This window comes from Grus americana, chromosome 11 (genome assembly GCF_028858705.1).
Source record: "Grus americana isolate bGruAme1 chromosome 11, bGruAme1.mat, whole genome shotgun sequence".
NCBI lineage: Eukaryota > Metazoa > Chordata > Aves > Gruiformes > Gruidae > Grus > Grus americana.
Window position 1 is genome coordinate 8,901,922 of NC_072862.1, and position 21,496 is coordinate 8,923,417.

General features: G+C 43.5%; 1 protein-coding gene across 7 annotated transcripts in view; it reads left to right on the top strand.

Moving 5' to 3' along the window:
* Positions 1-21,496, top strand: part of CADPS (calcium dependent secretion activator) — a 221,161-nt gene that overhangs the window by 165,972 nt on the left and 33,693 nt on the right. For 4 of the 7 annotated variants that reach the window (XM_054838539.1, XM_054838540.1, XM_054838541.1 and 1 more), the window contains 5 exons: positions 3,738-3,894; positions 4,889-5,030; positions 11,666-11,812; positions 14,960-15,115; positions 18,019-18,166. In XM_054838539.1, coding sequence (XP_054694514.1) covers positions 3,738-3,894; positions 4,889-5,030; positions 11,666-11,812; positions 14,960-15,115; positions 18,019-18,166 — 750 coding nt within the window. The remainder of the gene's footprint in view (positions 1-3,737; positions 3,895-4,888; positions 5,031-11,665; positions 11,813-14,959; positions 15,116-18,018; positions 18,167-21,496) is intronic. The other 3 variants (XM_054838544.1, XM_054838545.1, XM_054838546.1) reach the window with 1 other exon arrangement.

A 21,496-nucleotide genomic window follows, 5' to 3' on the forward strand; every position in this document is an offset into this window, starting at 1 on the left:
ACGCTTCCTCACCAGGAGGAAGACTCAAAACTGTTCTCCAGCATCTTTTGTGTCACAAGGTTTTGATTAGAGACAGAAGGTTAATGCCAACATGGATGGGAGGCATCCCGGTCCCTTGTTCTGAACGGTGACCTGGAAGGGTGAAATTCATCTCTCTCCAGAAGCCCGGCACACTGTCGGTACGTTACTGAATCCCTGTCCTGAGGGTGGCTGTGGCATTTCAGCAGCGTACAGGCAGTGGGCCAGCTCTCTGCACACTTGGAATTGCACCCAAAGGAAGAAAGAGAAGAGCCTGGGTGGTTTATCACTGATTTTTATTATGCATTGTATCCACATTGCGATCTCACTGTGCAATGAGAATTGCTGCTGAGGTATTGCGCTTTTTTTTTTCCCAAATTATTCCGGGTGAGGGTTTTTTGACATGTTGTCCTTTCACCTGGAGAAGGTTCGACCTGCAAGGTGCAACTCTTCGGTCTACTTTGGATGTTCAGCAGAAAATTAAATTGTACCTCTTACTGAAGAAATGCCTTAATTTACTGAAAACCAACAGTTTTTGCAATTTAAACATGCCCCTTTTTTCCCCACATGGACATCCAGGCAGACTCACTAATGAGAACCCAGAAAATAATACTCACAGCATGAAAAATGTTAAAAAGACCCCATTACAACAGAAGTACCATGTTTAGTCAGTTGGGTTTGTCTTACCCTAAGAGAGAAGCAAAGCAGCGCAGGCAGAACTGCAGCAGAAACCGACGTGTGCCTACATCCGTAATCTGGGAGAGCGGGAGGTCTCTGTCATTGTGTCATCTCTCCCATCAGATGTCTCCCACCTCCCTTTCCCTTCCTCTGGATGACTGATGACAAATGCCAGAGACGATGGCATTCACCTATTTTTAAACTTGTGTTTTCTCTCTCTATGTATACGTATGTGTATATGTATATATGTATTTTAACTCCTTGAGGTCATACATATATACATGTGTATCCATGTGTAAAATATACAATAATAGGTGTGTTTGGCTAGAAAGCACACGGGTTTTTTCCCCTTTACACTGTGTTTTGAGCAACGCAGGTAAGTAGATGGTAAATAAATGTCATGTTACCATCTTGAAGGAGATTTTCAAAGTACGGTGTTACCACTCCCACCGCAGGAAGGTCCTGCTCACCCAGACCAGGGAGGAGGAGGCTGAGGATCTTGACATAAGTTAGAGACTTACGGAGCTAAAATTTGATTTTTCCAGCAAAAGGGAAACTGTGACTGGTTTGGGCATATTTTTTTTCCACAAGTGATCACATGCTTTTCTTCATAATTTCTCTTAAAAATAGCATTTTTTTCCTTTTTCATGGAAGCAGGTTTTTATTGCAGGACTCTGAAGTGTTTATGTTGGGATTTGTGGCAGAAGAAATTCTTTGGCCTCCCCTCTTTTCCCCCGCCCTGAAAACACCGATTGCCCTTGGTCCTTCATAGCGATCGCTCTTTGCCCACACACCTGCGGGCAGTATCTGATGGGGACACGGCATGGCAGGCTCTTGGCAGGCAGAGGTACAGCCAGAGAAACCACATCAGCGCAAGGACAGCCCTGGCTCCCTCCTTGGAAACCTCAGACGAGCACTGCTAATTTTAAGAGGACCCTCCGCAGCCCTGTTGCTCAACATCTGCTCGTTTCCTACCTGTGCTTTGGGGAGAAGGTTTGAGCAGGCATCGGGAGCAGACCTGAGTCTTGACGTTTTCGGTTCTGCTGTGGTTTCGCAGCAGCTCGATGCCTCCCGATGCAACACTGCCAGGCGTCCGACCGTGTGCTTGGTTGGACACCAGTACCAAACGTGGGCAGAAGAGCTGAAGAGCATTGCCATGCGTGCTCAGCCCCCTAGACTCCCTCACCTCGATTTTGGCTTTTCCAGAGTAACGACTCTGCAAATGCCCAGGGCCACCATCACCGCTGCCCCTGAGCTTTCCGAGCACCCCAGGGCAGGTGTTGCTGCAGCGATGCCTGACGTCTTCCCCCATGTGCGTGGGGCTGGGGGCAGTTTGCAGACGAAGGAGCCCGATGTAACCGCCTTGTCCCCACGCCATGACCTCAAGGGTGCTCTAACCTACTGGTGTTGCAGCTCCGGGCACGATGTTTGCCCAGCCTGCCCCTGGGCGCACTGAAGCCGTCCCTTCATGGCACAGCCCACTTCATCCACATCTTCACCCCCTGACATGGCAGGCCCAATACTAAGATTAGTTTGGGGTTTATTCAGTTATTTTGGTTGTTTTACATCTTGGATGTCCTCTGGGCACATAAGGCCCAGTGCCACGTCCAGCCTATCTGTGTCTTAACACCAGTTTTATGTCAACTCATGGAATGATAGCAGAGCAATCTCAGTCTGCTTTAGATTTTGGGGGAGCGAAGGAGTGGAAATAGTCCCAAAGACCCCCTGCCGATATCGCTGGCAGCTGAGAAGTCGGGCCAAACCAGGAAGAGTGGCAGGGGTCCATGGCAGTAACCTGGTTTTGGAGCACTGCTCCCTCTCCGTGGCTGAGTGAACCAGCAGCTGGAGTGCGGTTCTTCATCAGTGAATCAAAACTGAACCCTGAGAAAGTGAAAGTCCATTCTGCTTGTTCGTGTCTGCTAAAATCTGCTAAAAATGCCCCTCCCTGACTGGCAATTCCTCTTCGACCTGATACATCTATTCCCAGTCCTTCCCGTTTCATCTCCAGTCTTGTGCCTGTGCTAGAGGTTTCTTTTTCTCGCAAAGTGCCGGAAAGCTGTTTCTTAGATCCTTTAAGTCCCTGAGTAATTTCCTATCACTTCAAAATGACAGCACATGGTCCTAATGACAGCACTTCTCATATTGCATGTTCCCAGCCAGAAGTGATTACTAAACACGCATGCATGCGTTTGCAGCATTCACATCTGAGCCATGTATGATGTGAATGTCACGTCAGAGAGCCCGTACAGCGAATTTTAAGGACCCATGTGCATGAGAATGAGTTACTTCACTGATATTTTTTGATTTTCAAGTTTAGATATATTTTTTCCTGCCTCTGTGAAAATATAGGCTTGCCGTAGATTTTTTTTTTTTTTTAAATCTTGGCATGTTGATAATAGAGCTTCGTAATCAGTTTCCTAATCAGTAGCATTATGAAGGTGGTAGTGTGTTTCTATGGATGTGTATAGCTAACCATGTAAAATGAACAGTGCTGTGATAACTTTTATTGGTGATGCTTGCAATATATCTAAAGGACAGTGTGAGTGATTTAGGACAGATTTTAATGTCTTAGGCTTCTAGTTTTTCAAGACACATAGAAGTAGTGAATTCAAATAAAATTCAAACCGTTGAAAAAACAGGAGAAAACCCACATGCACAGTGAAGAAACTCCTAAATTTATATACTTTACAATAAGAATTACTTGATTTTTTTCTGATAAGTAGCATAATTAAAGATGAATTAAGTCATTTATTGTAAATTGAACAGACGAAACCTTCTCTGCCATGTTTCAGCTGCGTGCCTTTACAGTGGAGCTCTGAATAGACCCTCTGCAAGAAACCTTTGTATTAAAATAGCAGTGCCTAATTCCTGCGATTAGCACTGTCTGCGCAGGCTAGCACTTGAAAGCACTGTTCTCTTTACAATAAAGGTAGTTTCCGTGAGATGCACTTTTTTTTTTGAGATATGTGGCTTAACATCTTTCCCTATGCTTTATTAGAACTAATATACTTTTTTATTATCTTTTTCTACCAACTCTGAAGGCCTTTGCTTGGTGGTCAGACTTAATGGTTGAGCACGCGGAGACCTTCCTGTCACTGTTTGCAGTGGATATGGATGCTGCGTTAGAGGTGCAACCCCCAGACACCTGGGACAGCTTTCCGCTCTTTCAGCTTCTAAACGATTCCCTCCGTAGTGACTGTATGTATTGTATTTCGATCGTTTCTTTTTCAGTGGGCAGCTCAGGTTACTGATAATACTTTCAGCCTCTCCGTACTGCACAGAGAACTGAGATGGGTAGAGGTTTATAGTACATACTCTGCAGGCATCAGCTAGATTTTGTTCCATTTCCACTAGGAAAAAAGCACACAGGCGCTGCTTAAATCAAATGCTTCAGCTGAAGGTGAGAAGTTGAACTTTTATTTTGCTTCATCTTCTCAAGTGCCTTGGTAAAGACTGCCTGATAAGCAGGGAATTAGGCATTCTATCTCACTGTCATTAAATGTGTGTATCGTTTTATATGTGTGTACTGCCTTTATTTAACATGGAGTAAAACGGTCCCTGCTTTAAAAGATTTGATTGAAGGGAGGAAAACATTAAAGAGAAGCAGGAGTAGTTCAGAAGAATAGTGCTTTGTGAAATAAAGCTCTTCTCCAAAGCACGTGGCCCCATGCCTTCAAAGCCTGTGAGGATTTGGCACTGTCCCCAGTGGTCCTGCCGCTCCCTGGGAGCTGGTGGCAGAATCAGCATTGCCTTCAGTTAGGTCCCAGCCCAGGGCCCCACTTAGCTTGCTACGACCACATAAAAAAGCCAGGGACTCACCCTCAGAGAGCGATTTCCAGCATCATGGTAGTGAGTAACCAAAGAAGAAATAATTCTCCTACCTGAAAAAGCCATAATGTTTTGCCATGCTGTATTTCTTACATCCGTTTTATTCGCAGGAAGTAATAATGTATTTGTAAGTTTGACATTAATGGGAAAGAAGATTCGTTGTCTGTTTATTTGTTTGGAGTAAGAAGCCATTCCTGCTGTCTTTGTCGTGAACATTGGTGCCCGATGCCAGCTCCTGTTATGTTCTTGAAGTTTCTTCCTGTTCGCTGACAAATTCGTTGCGTAATGAAGTGCCACGCTGTGGTTTGTTACAGAGGTTTTAGTAACAGTAGTGTCTTACTATACTTTTATTTATCTATTCTAGATAATTTGTGCAATGGAAAATTCCACAAACACCTCCAAGACCTGTTTGCTCCACTTGTTGTTAGATATGTCGATCTGATGGAGTCCTCAATTGCACAGTCAATTCACAGGGGCTTTGAGCGGGAGTCATGGGAGCCAGTAAAGTAAGGAAACCTCCTTTGATACAATCGGAATTTGGGTGCAAATGGATGGAGATTCATACAGAGATGAATTAGCAAACAGTAGACTGGACATGCAGAAAGTGCTTTAGATTTTCTAGTTTAATGCTGAAAATAGAAGGCTTGATCTCTTTCAGGGTTTTCGAGTTAATGAGGGAAATGGTATTTGCTTTTTGAAATGCATTGCTGCCTCAGTTTGAACCGTGTGCCTTTGGACATGGAAGCATGAAAATGTGAAAACCTTCTTAGCTGGCATGGCTTTTTGGATCCCGTTCTAAAAGGCCTTTTCCAATGCTGCTTTTGAACTCAAATAGCTCCTTTTCAGAACAAAACCCCTTGCTTCACCGTGTTCAGTCCAGCCCTATAACCTGTGTGAGTCATTGCTGTACTTATTCTTCCCAATACTCATTTTTTCCACCCGCCCCGTGGAGGGATAGTGCAGCGTTGCGCTTCTCACATCAGCCCCGCGGCTGAGGGCTGCGCGTGTCCCCGCGTCCCGGGGCAGCTCTGCCAGGTCCCAGCTCCCTTGCCGGTAGGATTAGGCATGCAGAAACCATAGTGAGACACGGGCAAGATGATTCAAGCAGAATCGATTATTAAATTTGGAGAACTAGGAATTTACCAGGAAGAAATCAGTAGCCTGAGAGAAACCCAAATTGAACTCAAGAGATGGTGAATGATAAAAATGTGGCATGTGCTTTGGATTACTGCTGTTATTTCACAGGTTTTGAAGCATTGCTGAACCCTGTCATGCTTGCTCTAAAGAGCCAAGTCAGATCCTACGAAGGAAAAGAACTGATTTTTCCTTCTGATAAAGGTATTCAAAGAGAAAGATCGACCCTTTGCAAACAACGTGAATCTGGCAGTGCCTCAGACAGAGGATTGGGACCAGGTGACTTCTAGAGAGACTATTTTCCCTGCTTTTTTTGTGATTCTCTAGGCAAAGTTAAGTGGCACTGCACTGTCAGAGGTTGCTGTATAAAAGAACGTGTGGTCTTTCAGGGCTTTTCACACCAAATATGTTCCGTTTACAAGGAAAAGAGATTTTGTTCGGCAGCCAGCCTCCCATATGCAACCTGGAGTCTGAGTACCCAGGTTTTTTCCCTTCTTTCTTGTGCATCCTCAGCATCCGTAAGGATTCTGCCTGCCAAATCTCAGGCCTTTTCTTAACACCTGATCATCCCCTCTGTTTCGAGTGGGGTTAAGTGGCTGGCATTCAGGAGTCTCTCTCACTTTCCATTTGCTGCCTTTGGTCTGCAGGCTAACAGGATTAAAAATCCTAAAAAATCTTGTTTCAAATAAGCAGATGTGACCCAGAAAACATACAAGAAATAGATCTTTCGAGTAGGAGAATGCCATTTTTACAGCCACTCCTTCAAGCAGAATTGCACTTCGAAGTTAGCATTAACTTTAGTTTCAGAGCTCTGCTTTAGTAATGAATATGTTTGTGTTTCCTGGTCTGTTATGACACAGAGGCAGTTACTCTGTGTACCTGTCCACCTCAGACAAGCAGTCAATAAGCAATTCATTCTGCTTTTTTTTCTTTTGTCAGAAGCTGTCATCATTTTGGCTTTTAATTACATTTGTGGCTTAACTATAGATGTCCGTAAGTACTTGGCTGTGGTACTTGCCTGTCAAAATGCTTTATCCCTGGGTATGCCATTATCTATCATTTTCAAGTTATCTTTGATAGTTATAAAAGACTTTTTCTTAGTTCTCTTGTAATGATTATTCCCTTCTGGAGTTCCAGTTTCAGAGTGCTTTGAACGTTGCAGTTTCAAGCAAAAGCCCAGGATGCACTATCTGTCTTACAGACTTGGGTATTTAAAAGATTTCTTCCAGCAGGAAAGTGGGTGCTTTTCACAAGAAGCTTGTGTCCATCTGGTGAAAAGATGCACTCCGGGGTTGGGTTTTTTTTTTCACTAGTTGGTATTTTGTTCTTGTGTCTCGCACACAAAAGTGCGAGTTGCAAATGCTGGCTTCACGCGATGCGACCCGGCGAAGGAAGGTACCAGCGAGCGCACAGAGGGTGGCACATACTGTGTAAGGGAGAAGAGGGGTGTCGTTCCTAGGATCTTATGACAGTTCAGCTGCGATGTTCAGAACTAAATGTTAAGGCATCTTCATCTTTTGCCTCCTGGGCAGACCACCTGCTCCTCTTTGTCTGATCGACAGTGAACTTGCAGAAGAGCTCAGGTCAGAGACTGACTTGGTTTGATTTGCCCTCCTGTATCCACTCTACTGCCTTCTCCCCCAACATGTCCATACTGCAGCACAGCTGAGTTTTTGGCCATTGATTCTCAAATAATTTGGACCAGTCAATTCCCATCCAAGTCGTGGCCTTCCATTGCCACCTCTCCAGCAGAGCTTTTTGGGAATTGGGAACACTGCAATATGTTTTTCCATGGCTCTCCTCTGCTTTGAAGAAAGGCCTTCAGGTTGGTCAGAAAAGGTAGATCATCGTGGCTGTCCGTTCCACCGAGCTTACTGTTGTCCTGCTTTGGATCTCTACAGTGAATTGTGAGAAGGAAATGTCATTATTTCCTGTTAACCAAGAAATTATTTCACAACCTAGAGTCTTTTGAAAGGGTTTCTCTATGCTCGTGCTTGCAATCAAGGCTGAAATATGTAGCCCTCCATAACCTGACCAGATGGCAGTTTGCAAGCATGTATTTCTTCTATTTTCATTGCTGAATACTCTGCACCTTATGCTACAAGGAGTTAGGTATAGAAATCACAAACAGTGAGATAGATACTGTTAAGCATTGAAAACATGGGGGGAAAAAGCATTGATGTAATGTGCTCATGAGGGCTATGTAATCTGCCTCTGCAGAGCTGCTGAATTTGCAGGGGGTCCGTGCCCTATAGCTAGAGCAGCTGGTGTGCTTGTATGAATCCACGCAGAGAAATGTGGAACACTTGTCCTTCGCACAGTCATCCAAATACGGAGGATACAGAGTAGGTCTGTTCTCTGGTGAGTTGAGAGGTCTTGGAAAAGTAGGGTTTGCAATGGGGTTTTTTTTCATGCTAGCTTCTCGGAGAACGCTGATTTATCTTGCAGCCAGCAGACACGTACGTGTGTGTGTGTCTCTGTGTGTGTGTGTCTGTGTTGAAAGATCTTTTTGAGCAAATGCTAAAGCTGGTGCAATGACAACCAGTTCAATCGCTTGACTAGGACGTTACTCATTGACCTATGGCTGTCTTACCACACTGTAGTCCTAGCTTTAGCATCTATTAATTGCTCACTAACCCTTTGCAAACTATTTGTAAATGTATCATTAATATAAATGTAAGAACTTGAGCTGTATGATTATACTAATCATTTTATAAGGTTGTACTACTACAAAACGCTAGTGAAAAAATGTTTCCCCCTAAAAGAAGCACCATTGTAGTGAAAATGAGTATTTTTGTTACTATTCTGGGTGTCAGTCACAGGAAGAGCACAGATTTGACTGCCTACTGCACTATCAAGCTCTTTGCTTCACGTCAAGGCTTTTGTGAAAAGATTTGCTCAGCCTAGGCAGTAAGGTAGTAAGTGTTTATAGTGATGGAAGAGACAGGCGTTTGTGTCTTCCATCACTAAATCGTTTCAGGCATCCTGTAGGAACTGAGCCTTTAAGTATGGACAAGGCTCTTGTTCAGCTCTATTCTGAAACCAGGAGACAGCGCAGTAAAACCACTGTGATTTTTCTGCCCTCCTTTCAGTACTGGGGCAGCTCTACAGGAGCAGCCCCTGTGCGATTGGACTTGTTTTCTGTGGTCGGTGCTACGGTAGAGTGAGCGTTGGGATGTTGTCCAGGGGTATGTTGCCAGTCTGTTTGCACTGAGAATTTCCCAGCAGACAATCCAGGTGAAAGCCATTTACACAACCGATGAACACAAATGGGGGGTGAATCGGAAGCCAAGAAAACAAGCAGTACAGCTCCAGAGTGTGCGTCTTTTATCAAGCATATCAGGAGCCAGTCCTGAAGCTGAGTCGTCTTAAATCAGACAGCCCTCATCTTGTTGATGCAAATGCCCACATTCCCTGCCTGATGGCTGAGGTTATATTTAGCCATCTATATTAAATAGGCATGGCTGGCTTCTAGAAACAGTTTCTCATCTTGGACCTGTAGTTTTATGGTCTGAGCAACTGCAGGCTGGAACATTTGTTGGTAATATTAATCATTTTTTACAGGTCTCACTGCAACTGTTAGTCAGATAATTAGATTGGTTGAACCTGCAAAACTGTGCATGTCAATTCAGGAGAATATTTTTAAAATTAGTTACTGTATGTTAACATAATATACTCCATTATTTTGCTGTTTTGTTTTGTTTTAAGAGTACTAACTTATTCTTGCAACATATCCTTGCATCAGCAAAATAATGTGTTGTATAAAAGAAATATGTTTCCGTGTGAATATAGTATACTGTTTACTCTAGAAGTCATATTTTATTAATACAGTGTTTTTATTAATATAACACTGTCACTTCTTGAATTTTAATATTAAAACCAAAGGTCCTCTGATTTATGTATTTACCATCTGGCTAAGTTATTTAAGTTGCTTTTCCTTATACATTTATATGTTGTCCACCTCTTGCTTTTTCTTTATTTATTCCATATCGGTATCTAACCACATGCACTGCCATTTCTGAAGATTTAACACTCTCTCAATCACTATGGAGTCTGTGTCCCATTCAATAATAGTATCATCTTAATAGCAGATACAGTATGAATGGAAACAATGGACAGCTTTGTTCCGTTAGTAAATTCTTGTATCTGCTTACTGCCTAACGAAGAGAACCAGCAGATAGTGTGAAGTCAAATCAGTACTCAGAATCATAGAAACAAAAGAAAACAAGAACATACTTCTTTTTTTCACTGGAAAAATACTTTGGATTGTTGTTTTCCTCCCCAACAAGGGATTTTATTCACAGAGGGAGAATGAGGATAAAGTCTATTCCCTAAGACTAGCCACCAATAACGAGCTGAGCTCTTGCAGAGATGTGGTTCAAATCTTCTGTGGCGTTAGGAAACATTTATTCATCATAGACAGCTCAATGCCATTACTTTGTTTTTTGATATGTAAAACTTGCAGTAAGAAATGGACTTCAAAGTATGACTCAAGGAAGTTGCTAATATTTTAATATTCCTTGAGAGGCAATACTGTGTCATTTGATAGTTTTCCAAGAGTCCAGATGATGCTGCTGTACAGTAACTAATTTAATCCAGGGGAATGGGAGAGACCTCCTAACGTGGCGTGTCCTGGTGCGGTCACTGAGTGCAGGGAAGTTTGACCACTGAAGCTGTGCTCGTGCACATCAATAGAAAAGCTTTCAGTACCTTCAGCAGAGCAGGGTGAACCTGAAATCCCAAAGTCCTGATTCCATTTTCACTGAGCCCAAACAATCATCCTGGAAAAGGTGTCAAAGCATCTGGTTTTGTTCCTCAAATGGGACTGTAAAACCATCTATGGATTGTGTCCCAGTGTGCCATATAGTATTACTGGATGAAGGCAGAAACAAGATACCCTTCCGAAAATGGCTTCTGATTCCCAAATCTCATGACATTTTTATTTTGCATAAAATTTAACTGTGATAGGATACTCATTAAAATAGAATTAGACCAATTATAACATCTAGAGACCTATCACACTAAAATACGTCAGAGTGTTTTGCAAACTCTGGGCATGCGGAACAGTTACACCGCACATTGCTTCAGGAGAGTATATGGCACTAAATTAATACACTGGCCGGTTTTTAAAAGATCTCTATTTACCTAACAGTTACATGCCTGAAAATATTTATTGAAGGCATGATGCCCAAGTACACATGCTTGATAAATTAACCTTTGAATGGCTTAATCACCCATGGCCCATTTCCAGCCAGGAACCATTCATATACCAGTCCTGGATTCATTAAGTGCAATTCATTCGAGTGCACGTGTAGAGCTGGGCAACCTGCGGGCCCCATTTTCTCCGCACCCAGGAACGCCAGGGCAGGACCAAGGCATGAGTCTTCGCTGAGGAAGAACCTTGCGGTTCACCGTTTCATTGCTCCGGCTTAGCACATCTTCGTTTTTTGTAGGGTACAAAATAAACGGAGAGGTTTTGGAGTGTAATCCCGGCTCCTGAATTTGGTGGCAAGAAAAACTCTTACGGACTTCTGCAGAGCTGGAGTGCCAAACTCCGGGTTTATTATTTTGAATCTCGATTCCCTAGTAGATCTCTTAGTTTCATTCATCCAACCCGGGTGGGTAAGAACTGAGGCTCACTTCCTTGAGAGAGATTTTTCCGAGGAAAGGCTGGTCTCTGCACTTTGAAATGGTATCAGGACTTGCAGGTGGAGGTATTTTCTGTGGGTGTTTGAGTACTCTGTTAATCTGCTACTTTGTGATTCTTCTTCTTCTTTTCATTCTGTTGTTTGGGTTTTTTTTAAGTAACTTGCTTTTTATTGCAGACAGCAAACCCAGTACACTTAAGCTTCCATACTCATGCTTCTTTCTGAAATGTTTTCCTTTAGTTTTTTAACTGTTGTCGTGCTGTGAACTTTGCAGATTTGTTTATGAGTGTCATGTGCTTCTGCTACATCTGCATTGTCACTGTTATGGTATTTTTTCTTTCTGTCTGTTTCTTCCACAGGAGTTTAACAAGTAATCTGCCCAATGTGAATCTACCAAATGTGAATCTCCCTAAAGTACCAAATCTACCAGTTAACATCCCACTAGGCATCCCACAAATGCCTAGCTTTTCTGCACCGTCATGGATGGCTGCTATTTATGATTCTGAGTGTGTATTCAGTTCAAATTAGATCTCATTTAAATTTAAAGTAATCTTGGCATGGATATGTATTGTTTGTTTCTGTGCATTATATAAAACTTTAAAGAGTGATACGGTTAATTAAGACGTTTTCTGAATGAGACACTAGTGAATTTCTGGCATGTGTATTTTGAGGGGTTTTTTGTATAAATCTTGAAAATTTGTCTTACTCCCACTGAGAGTTTGAGCAAGTATCTTGCTTTACAAACTAGCTGCCAACAATGGGACATGGTCTGAACAACCTACGAACCACAGAGCTTATAACACGACATTATGTGTCTCAGCAAAGAGTTTTGTCCAAAAGAGAAGATGAACCAATTTCAATGCCAGTCAACCAATTTCTGTGGACCAGATGTAGATCTAAAAGTGAATTTTATTTAATGCAAGCTCCACGTCTCCCAGATAATAATTTTTGTCTTGATTTTGATGAAACAGTTTAACAAAGAGAAACACTCTGCAACAGTTTTTATTCATGTTGGTGGAGGCCCCAGAGAGCAATTAAGGCTCCAAAGCCATCCTTACAGCCTGAATAATATTGTGACCAACTAAAGAAAGATGTAAGCTTTCACTTATGGCCTGGAAAATCAGGCACAGTGTCAAAGCAGTCGATCTGTAGGAGCCTTGTGCTCTGTGCTCCCAGCTCCCTGTCCGAGCATCCCAGGCTGCACGGGTGGAGCTCGGGGGGGGACATACCGCAAATCCTGCGTGCAGATTAGGCAAGTTCTCTTCTTATAGCAGATTTCTGCTAAAAGTCCCAGCCACCAGGCAGTGTGGAGGGTGGCACACAGTGGGCCCAACCCAAATCTCATCACTGGAGGTAGCTCATCTCCCGAGATGTCCTAGCACAGGAACTGAGATCTTGCCAGTTGTCCTTCTAAATTCCTAGAGGGTTATTTAGGGTTGGCATGGGGTGGTCTCAGCCAGCACTGCACTGATGTGTTGCTTTTTCCCTGCCTTCTCACTTAAAAGATAAAAACTGAAGAAACCCCCCCAAAACTACTCCCTTCAGTGCTACTGAAACACCCTCGATTACATCTACACCTGGAGTCCACCAGAATGCCTCTGCCCTTGGCCTCGTGCAGGCTTTACTGCAGAGCAGTGGTAACGAACCAGAAGTAAACCAAACACTGACGTTTGATTATTTTAATAGATTTTTAAAACTTTTTCAATATTAGCACGGTCGTTTATGTTTCAAAGCTATACAACTCATATTCATGCTAAGATAGCTATATTAAAGGCTAGCTTAGGCAGTTGTCTGTAAAGAGTACTTGAAAGTTTTAATCTTACTCTGTGCATGCTTTGTGGTATTGCCCTTGAAAAGATAAGAATCATGTCATGACAGAAAATTGGATAATCCCTCTGAAAACACTTGAGCATCAGTGGTATATTGCAAGCTGCCTGCGCGATTAGAGTGATTGTGGTGTTCACAAGTAAAATATTAACAGTGCATCTTCGAAATTAATATACTATATTCTTTACTTGCATGGAGCCCTAATCAAAAGTGAGAAAAAGACCAAGAATGATACTTTAAAAAATTTGCAACCAAATGGGTGTCGTTATGTTGCTGTAGTAAATACCAATTATTGTATTTGTATGTATTTAATTATTGAAAACATAAATTCATGCAGTTCCAAAACTGGGGTTAGACTGTTAAAGCTTATTTATACCCAAGCACAGGTTTGAACCAGGCAAAACTAAAAACTGACAGTAGATGAACACTTGAGACTGTGGCACAAACTGGTCCCCTGGTTGAAGGAAATGCCTGATTCTTTATCTTTTCATCTCCCTGGTTTCCTTTTACTCACCCTTCCCCTCCATCAAGGACATGTTACCTGTTGCTTAGTGTCAGATACGTTTCTCCTACAATCGAGATGATTCATTCTTTATCTCGTTAACCCTGTTAGCACAGGACCCCGCAGGACCCCTCTAGCATGTTGGGACTATGGTTCTCACCTTGTAGTAGCCGTGTATGCATTAGCTCCGATCTCCTCTAGCATTAACTCAATGCAGCTGGCATCTGTCACAATAGAAACACCCTCCCTCATCTGTTTCTATAGATGATGTCAGCACAAGTGGTAATGCATGGTGTGTTAAGTATCTTATAAATTACCGTGTTAGCATTAGTGGTATGCGAGGAGGGGGTTGAAACTCTTGAAGCTCCCTTGGTAATTGTTCTGAAAAAAAGCGAGGGAAGAAGGAGAGAGGGAGAGAAAAAGGTTATGGATGCATAAATTTCTCTGCACAAACAGAGCACAATCCAGTTCTGTATTTTTATTCTGTAAGTGGAGGTTTGAGATATAATTATACTGCGAAAAGAGCCGGTGTAGCTACACACTGCAGGACCAAAGACTTCCATCTGGGCAGGGGTGTGGGTACAAGAATATACGCTTGGGAGAGAAATTCAGAGTTTTATGACAGACCAAAGATGTTGCAAAATAAATTTTTTAAAAAATGAAAATTTGTTGTCCTATAGATGCCTTTGCAAGAGGCAGATCTGTGAAAAGGTGCAGCGGTCAATCCTGCCAAAACTCCTGGATATGAGGTGTCTAGTGCCCTTAGCTCAATCGATTTACCCTGATTTTTTTTCAGCTGTTCAAGAGATAAAGCGTGTCCTCGCTCACCACTTGTTAGCACTGTCCCTTACGTGAAAACGGGGGCCTCACTGGGGGGGGACAAGGCAACCTCAAGGTATAATTCAGAGGGGGGGAGAATTGCATGAAACCCTAAATCTTAATAACTGCGTACAGTCTAGTATGGCAGTTATTATTGATCAAGGATTTTCTACCGCAATTTCTAGCCTTAATTCTTAATAATCACATACGTTAATGTGGTTATTAACTAAGGCTGATTTTTACCATACACACATTCTTCCTGTTAATATGTGTAACTCATAATGTTGTCTTACTCATCTGGTCTGGAAAGTTTTGTGGGCTATGATAGCAAGGTAGATTAGGCAACTGTATGGTAAAACTCAAAATCCTGATGGTGGAGATTGCCAGCGTTGTCCTGTGTATGAAACTACTGTCTGCTCTACACTTGTTGCAGGAATGGTCTCCACATCAGGTTACAAAAGGCCTGATGCCACTTATGACTTTTGTTCTCATTTTGCCCTGCCAGCAATGGATCAGGCACCTCAGAAGATCTGTTCTGGAAACTTGATGCCCTACAGACCTTCATTCGGGATTTACACTGGCCTGAGGAGGAGTTTGGAAAACACTTAGAGCAACGCTTGAAGCTTATGGCGAGTGACATGATCGAGTCCTGCGTGAAGAGGTACGTACCCACAGCGAACTAGTCATGTTTCTCACAGAAGCTCACCGGATGCAACTTTTTTTTCTGCCTCATTATCAACGAAGCTTCACTTCAACCACCATTTATTAGTGACGCCAGCTCACCTCTGCCCAGCACATGCTGGTGGAAAACCACCCTATTGCTGTGAATTGTGGACTCTCCCGAGCAAGCACTTCTCTGATGAGACTCTAGAGAGTGCATATTCAAAATAAAACAATAAACCACCCATTCTTTCGAGCTTTATAGGCAGTTACTTATTTTTAGTGCCTCACGTGAGGGCAAGTCTTTGTAAATGCAGTTTGGTGTCGGGGGGTTGAGTGCTGAAGGCACAGCCCTAAGTAAGATCCCAGCACCCACCTAAAAACCACAGATCCATGAAAAAACAAGCAAAAAAATGATCCCAGAAAGGGGATATTGAGTAGCTTGGCACACAGCCTTCACATCTGCTGTCGATTGAGAAAAGCTGTTGTATCATCAGCCACATTATAGGATACTCACCTGCAGATCTTCCAAAACAGAGAGGTTTCCTTAAAAAACTTTTAAACATGCAGACAGCTGTCATTCTGAAAGCAAAATGTTAAGACTAAACTTCCAACCTTTCCACAGTCATTTATTTGGCATCAAAGGTGATTAGGCAGGAGGAGGAGGAAATGAACTTTGCATTCCATTGTGCAGAAATCAATAGACAAAGAGATGAACCAAAGGCAAAATGGGTGCCAAATATAGCTGGTACATGCTAATATTAGCTGCAATGCGTGATGTGGCTGTTCTGTACCACAATTGCCTGGCCACTCTGCAAGTGTGAGCGTGGCATTTGTTGTTCGCATGTTCCTCACAGTCTGGCTGTGCAATGTCACCGTAGGAGAAGGCGCGTTCGGTCCCTGAGATGTAGGCAGGAGACTCACCCACTGGAAGGCAGACAGCTCGAGGCTTGCTCTCGCACTGTTCTGGAATAAACCCCGGTGCATTTTAAGTGCAATGAGACGGTCGTGATGTCTTTGGCGTTGAGCAAGTCCCCCTTTATTGCACCTGCTTGTCTCTGGTCCTCTGGCTGGCACGAATGCTGAATTTCAGTTGTCGTCCAGTGATCAGACCGCTCTTTAGGAGCAAACCCAGCGCTGGAGCTCTGCTCTCTGCTCTGCCCCCAGCACCACCAGCAAAACACTTCTTTTTCCTTTTTTTTTTTTTTTTTTTTCCTTTTTTAAATTGGAACCAAGGCACCTTTGCCACACCTGCAGTGCAGGTTATCTCTGCGATGATCTATAGAAATCAGAGCAGGTGAGCTGAGCTGAGCTAACTGGGAAAAATAAGCAAGTTTCCAGGTACGTCTGAGGAAGGGCTTGTGTGCCTGAAAGCCGGGGTTTTTTTCCCCAACTGCTTCAACCTTTCTACAAATATGTTGCCCCTCTGTAAAAACCTGGCCCAGCTTGTAATGGTATGACTATATATAATGGTTCTGAGCATAAGTAAGTAGGAACATGCTCATCTCTGCGAGGAGATGGAAAATCCCAGTCACTTTGGGTCCTTTCAGTAATTATCAAGATTCTAGTCCCCGAGTCCAGGCTAAATCTGGCACTGGTAATTAAATCAGTTCAAATGCCACTGCTGATGTAAACCAATATGCTGCCTTCCCTATTTATATCACCTGCAAACAGGGCCTGGCTAAGGTTTCTTTAGCAATTTCAGTTTGACACAACATTTTTCTTCGCGTCTGTCTCTGAACTGTTGAATACCATGGAGGAGCCACCCCGCCTTCCGCACTCGGTTGTATTTCGGTGCTGTCAGGAAAGCAGCCCTTGCAAGGAAGGCCTCTTTTGCTAATAAATCAGGGCAGGAGGACCTATGTACCAGCTCAGATCTCATCCCAAGAATGGGAGTTTCACATTTGTAAATGAGTTTTCATTTGCATAACCCTTGGGGGATCTTTCAAGATCAGAGTTATTCCTGAGCTGCAGCTGATATTATTTGTTAGTTCTAAACTGAAGCTCCTATGTTAATTTGTTGGCAGATTCTGTGTGATGTGATAATTGTTCAGTGTTAGGTTAGATCAGTGAAGTACCTCAGGAATCTGCGGAGGGGCTCCAAAGAAAGGCAAGGCAGTGCCCACCAGACTGCAAGTGTTCTCCATGTTAGAGTCACAGATGCCTTGGCGTTTTAAAATACGACACAGGATCAAATCCTGTACTCTTTGGCCCAGGAAAGCTCTTGGTGTAACACGGTTTGTAACTGCCAGGGATATCAAATTTGAGCTCGGTGAAACCCCGGGAGAGCGGAGAGGTGCGGGCTCGTGCGATGCGTGTGCATGTGTTCATATGTGCACGACTGTGCCCGTGCACATTGTGCAGACGTACCCTGGTGAGTATGTGTGCCTCAGGGAAACCACTTCTATGAACTTGTGAGACAATTAGGAACTTTCAGCAAGCAAATACAATCGTGTAGACCTAAAAATGCAAAGATCTGGCAATGTCCTTTCAGTCAAGCAATGAACGAGTTTCTGTTATTTGTAGTTGATATCATGGAGCAACAGGAGCATCCTTTAATGCGTCAGGTTTGCTACTTGTCTGTGGGTATAAATCAGCTAATGCAACCAAACTATAGGTGTACATTGACACTGCTGTTTGTAACATCATCACACTGTTTATCAAGCATGAGAAAGTCATAGTTTACCTGAAACCGTTGCACACTTTATAAATAGTGTGTATTCTGGAAAGCAGGTTTCTTTTTAAACCGGAAAATCATTTTTAGTAAAAGCACATTTGTAGCAATTGCACTATAATGCTCCCAGCAGCATTCAGCTTTCTGGTTTGTTGAGCGCTTCTCAATATTGTTTCACATTATTATTATTTAAAAGCAACTGAAATATCTTTTTCTCTTTTCCTTAACAGAACCAGGATTGCATTTGAAGTAAAGCTGCAAAAAACCAGCCGATCAACAGATTTCCGAGTCCCTCAATCAATATGCACCATGTTTAATGTCATGGTGGATGCCAAAGCTCAGTCAACAAAGCTTTGCAGTATGGAAATGGGCCAAGAGGTAAAAATTCAGGTTCTTCCTTTCACAGCTTTTAAAGGCAATTTCATGACATTTCCTATCTCCTGTTGTGCTAGTTTCAGAGGCATTATATCAGTTGTGGATTTAGCCTTCCATATAGAGTGTACAGATGAATCTGCAGGGGCTTGCTCTCAAATAAATCTAATTAATATAAACATTCGGAATCCTTGTCACCGAGGAGTGACTTTTTGCAAAGACTGTGGTGTGCATAATGTGTCTCTTAGCTTGGTTGATACATGATGATCGTATATATTGAGTCATTAACTGCACCTTGGAGCCAGGTGTCGGCAGCATGCTTTCTGTAGATGACTTTTCTGTAGATAAGGAAAACAGAAGTGCCAAGTTGTTGCTGTGATGCTTGTAAGAAAAAGAAAAAAAACACAAAAACCAAAACACCAAAATAGATAACTTCCAAAAGTAGATTGAAATTCCAGCTGCTGTGACTTCCTTGAATATTGGCTATAATCAGCACACACGATGATGCTGGATTTCCAGGTTCTTAATGACTCAAGTTTCCAAACAACAAACCTGTTTTAATTAATTGCAGACTTTTTTTTCTTCTGAAGCCATAGTTGCAGGTTGAAGTTTCTGTGAATTGATCTATGAATTAGAAAGACATGGCAACTTGGACTAGATTAAATGCATCATAATGATCATTTTGCTAGAGTGGCTTCAAGCCAAATTAAATATTCCTACACCAGTCTAGAATAAATGCACAAATACTGTTTGGCTCCCCTATCCTGCTGCTTGTCAGCATTTCCTAGATAAGCCCTTTCACTACAACTTTCCATGGTCAGATTTTGCAGTGAATCATTGCAAGTTTTTTGGGGTTTTTTTTAGTTGTTTACCTCACCCTGTTCCTCTGGGAGGACTTGCTCCAAAGGCCACTGGATGCAGCAGGGATCCTTGTCCCGGTGGTGTTTGGATCAAACTCAACTGCTCTTTTTATTTTTTTATACGTTTCAGTTGTGACATGTTATTTGTGACAGTTGCCTTGCAAGAGACATTTCATACTGCTCATCATCAGGTTCTTCCTTCATCCTCCAGCTCAGCAGAGGCAGACCTTGAGTGGCCTTTTGTTGTCCAAGCCTGGACATGAACCTCTCTACCATTTTCTGCTCCATATTCATATCCATTTATCTCCCCAAACCCCTCAGCCTGCAGCTGCTGCAACATCTGCCCTGGCATCAGCCAGGAAGGGCCACGGTTGTGATGCTCCCCACGGCAAACCAGGATCAAACCCTTATGCATTATACTAGCACAGTCCCAGGGGGCAGGGACATTTTAGAGATCAAGCAGACCCTGATACCGTGACAGAGCAAGCTCATTGCATTCATGAAGCTGTCAGGTTAAGTATTCAGACGGCACAAGGCTGTTACCATCAGCCGCATCTGGATACAGTGTGACCGGGCGCCCGCTGCATCTCTCCATGCTAACTTGTGATGCTCTGTGCTTGCCACAGTTTCCTTCAAATTTTGAGTGTCAGTCACGCTGGACATTCGGCCTGAGTCCAACTGCAAGTGAGAGGGGAGCGGGCGGCGGTTGTTTCTCCGCCGTTCTCAGCTGCAGCGGGGATTAGCTCTGCAAATCTGCCTGTGCCGCTTCAGGAAGGTGTTCGGTACGGCAGCTCGGAGACAGCCTGACTCCTGTGGCAAGCAGCAGTTGCTGGGGCATGAGGTTTTTAACAGATAGCTGAACTAATAGACCCGTAAAGCAGATGTAAATTATCGGTGCATAAGTTACCATTTAGGGCTGCAGAATTTTATATGCCCGCCTTTTTTCTTTTCTTCCTTTTCATGAGTGTTCCTACCTCCCCCTCCACTCGCTCATGCCACTCCGTATTTCAGCCACCTCCATCTCCTCCTCTCGAAGCTGTCTAAACCTGTCCACTGAGAGGGTCATGCTGGGGGGGTAGAGGTTAAGGTATAGATCTGTCGTTGCAGCCCGTGAGGGAAGGACAAAATGCCAGCCCACCTCTTCCAGTCCCCAGTGGAAATGATGAGACAGTCGGATAGGCAGCAGAAGGATGAGAAACCGAGTTTTGAGCCTCTGTCTTCCTCCGTAATCCAGGGAGCCGGGTCTGTGCATCGTGGAGTGCCTCTGTCCCCCCATCCCCGTCAGCGCCACGGCTGCGCGTGGCTGCAAAACCGCGTGGTCCCTTTGCAGACAGTTCAAAAGCGGCAAGAAGGGCTCACATTGCCCACCGCGGTGTTCAGGCAGGGGCTTTGCCCAGACCTAACTGGAGAAGACGTTTTTAGTTGAAACAAACCACTGATTTTTCTGACGGTGCAAGCTGTGCGTGGGCAGAGACTCTCGAGATGTTACGTGACCTCACTCCTGCGGGTTCCCCCACCCCAAAGGCCTTCCATTTAAGACCACCGTCAGTTACCCTCACTTGAACAGATACTTGAATGCATTTTGCAAGCATTTCCCCGTGAAACAAACACCCATCATTTCATTTCCATTTCCTTGTCTCTAAAGGCAGCTGTTAAAACATTTGGTAAACATACTTTACCATCTTAAATATTTATTTTTCCTCTGAATTTTTAATACATCTAAGGGGATAAATGTATGTATTAAATGTTTCTCAGTTGGTCTAGTATGTTTCTATTTAATATCTAAGGTCAGATGGTCCTTAGAGAAATACAACGTACACACAATCTGTTACATGACAAGGCAAGATACTCATCACATAAAGTCAAGTTGAATCATTGTAGTGCACTGATTATGGATTGTAATAATTGAGCTAATAGAAAGCCGCGGTGAACTCGATCAAAAGCGGGGGCTACGCTGGGTAAAGCAAACCAGTTATGCGATCTTTAACCTCGAGTGTTTTCATAAGAAATGTAGAAGGAGCTGCTAGAAACGCTGGTTTACAAGCCAGGCGTCTGTGAAAGCAGCACCAGGCAGTCGTTTTCCAAACCGCCGCCTTCTCCAACCCCGTCCTGGCCGGGGCTCGTCTTCCCGAGGTGGAGCTGGGGCTGCGGCACTGGGGCGCAGGGTGCACATCGCTGTGCCTGCCGGGGGCAGGACCACAGCTTCACGGGCCCTATTCTGCATGGTCCCTGGCCCTGGCACCGGGTCTGAATCTGCCCCAGGGACGGCAGCCGCAATGGGAATGAACGGTCAGAGCCCTACCTTGGTCCATGCACAGGGTCCTCTCCTGCTCTCAGAGCTGCGGTTTTATTCCATCAGGGCTCTTATTTGCTTTTAAAACAAGCTTTTAATTGCAAAATGCATCATTCAGTGCATTTCACAGTGTACTGTTTTGCATGTGGCTAGCCATTTTTGAGTTAAAACTCGTGTTTTACC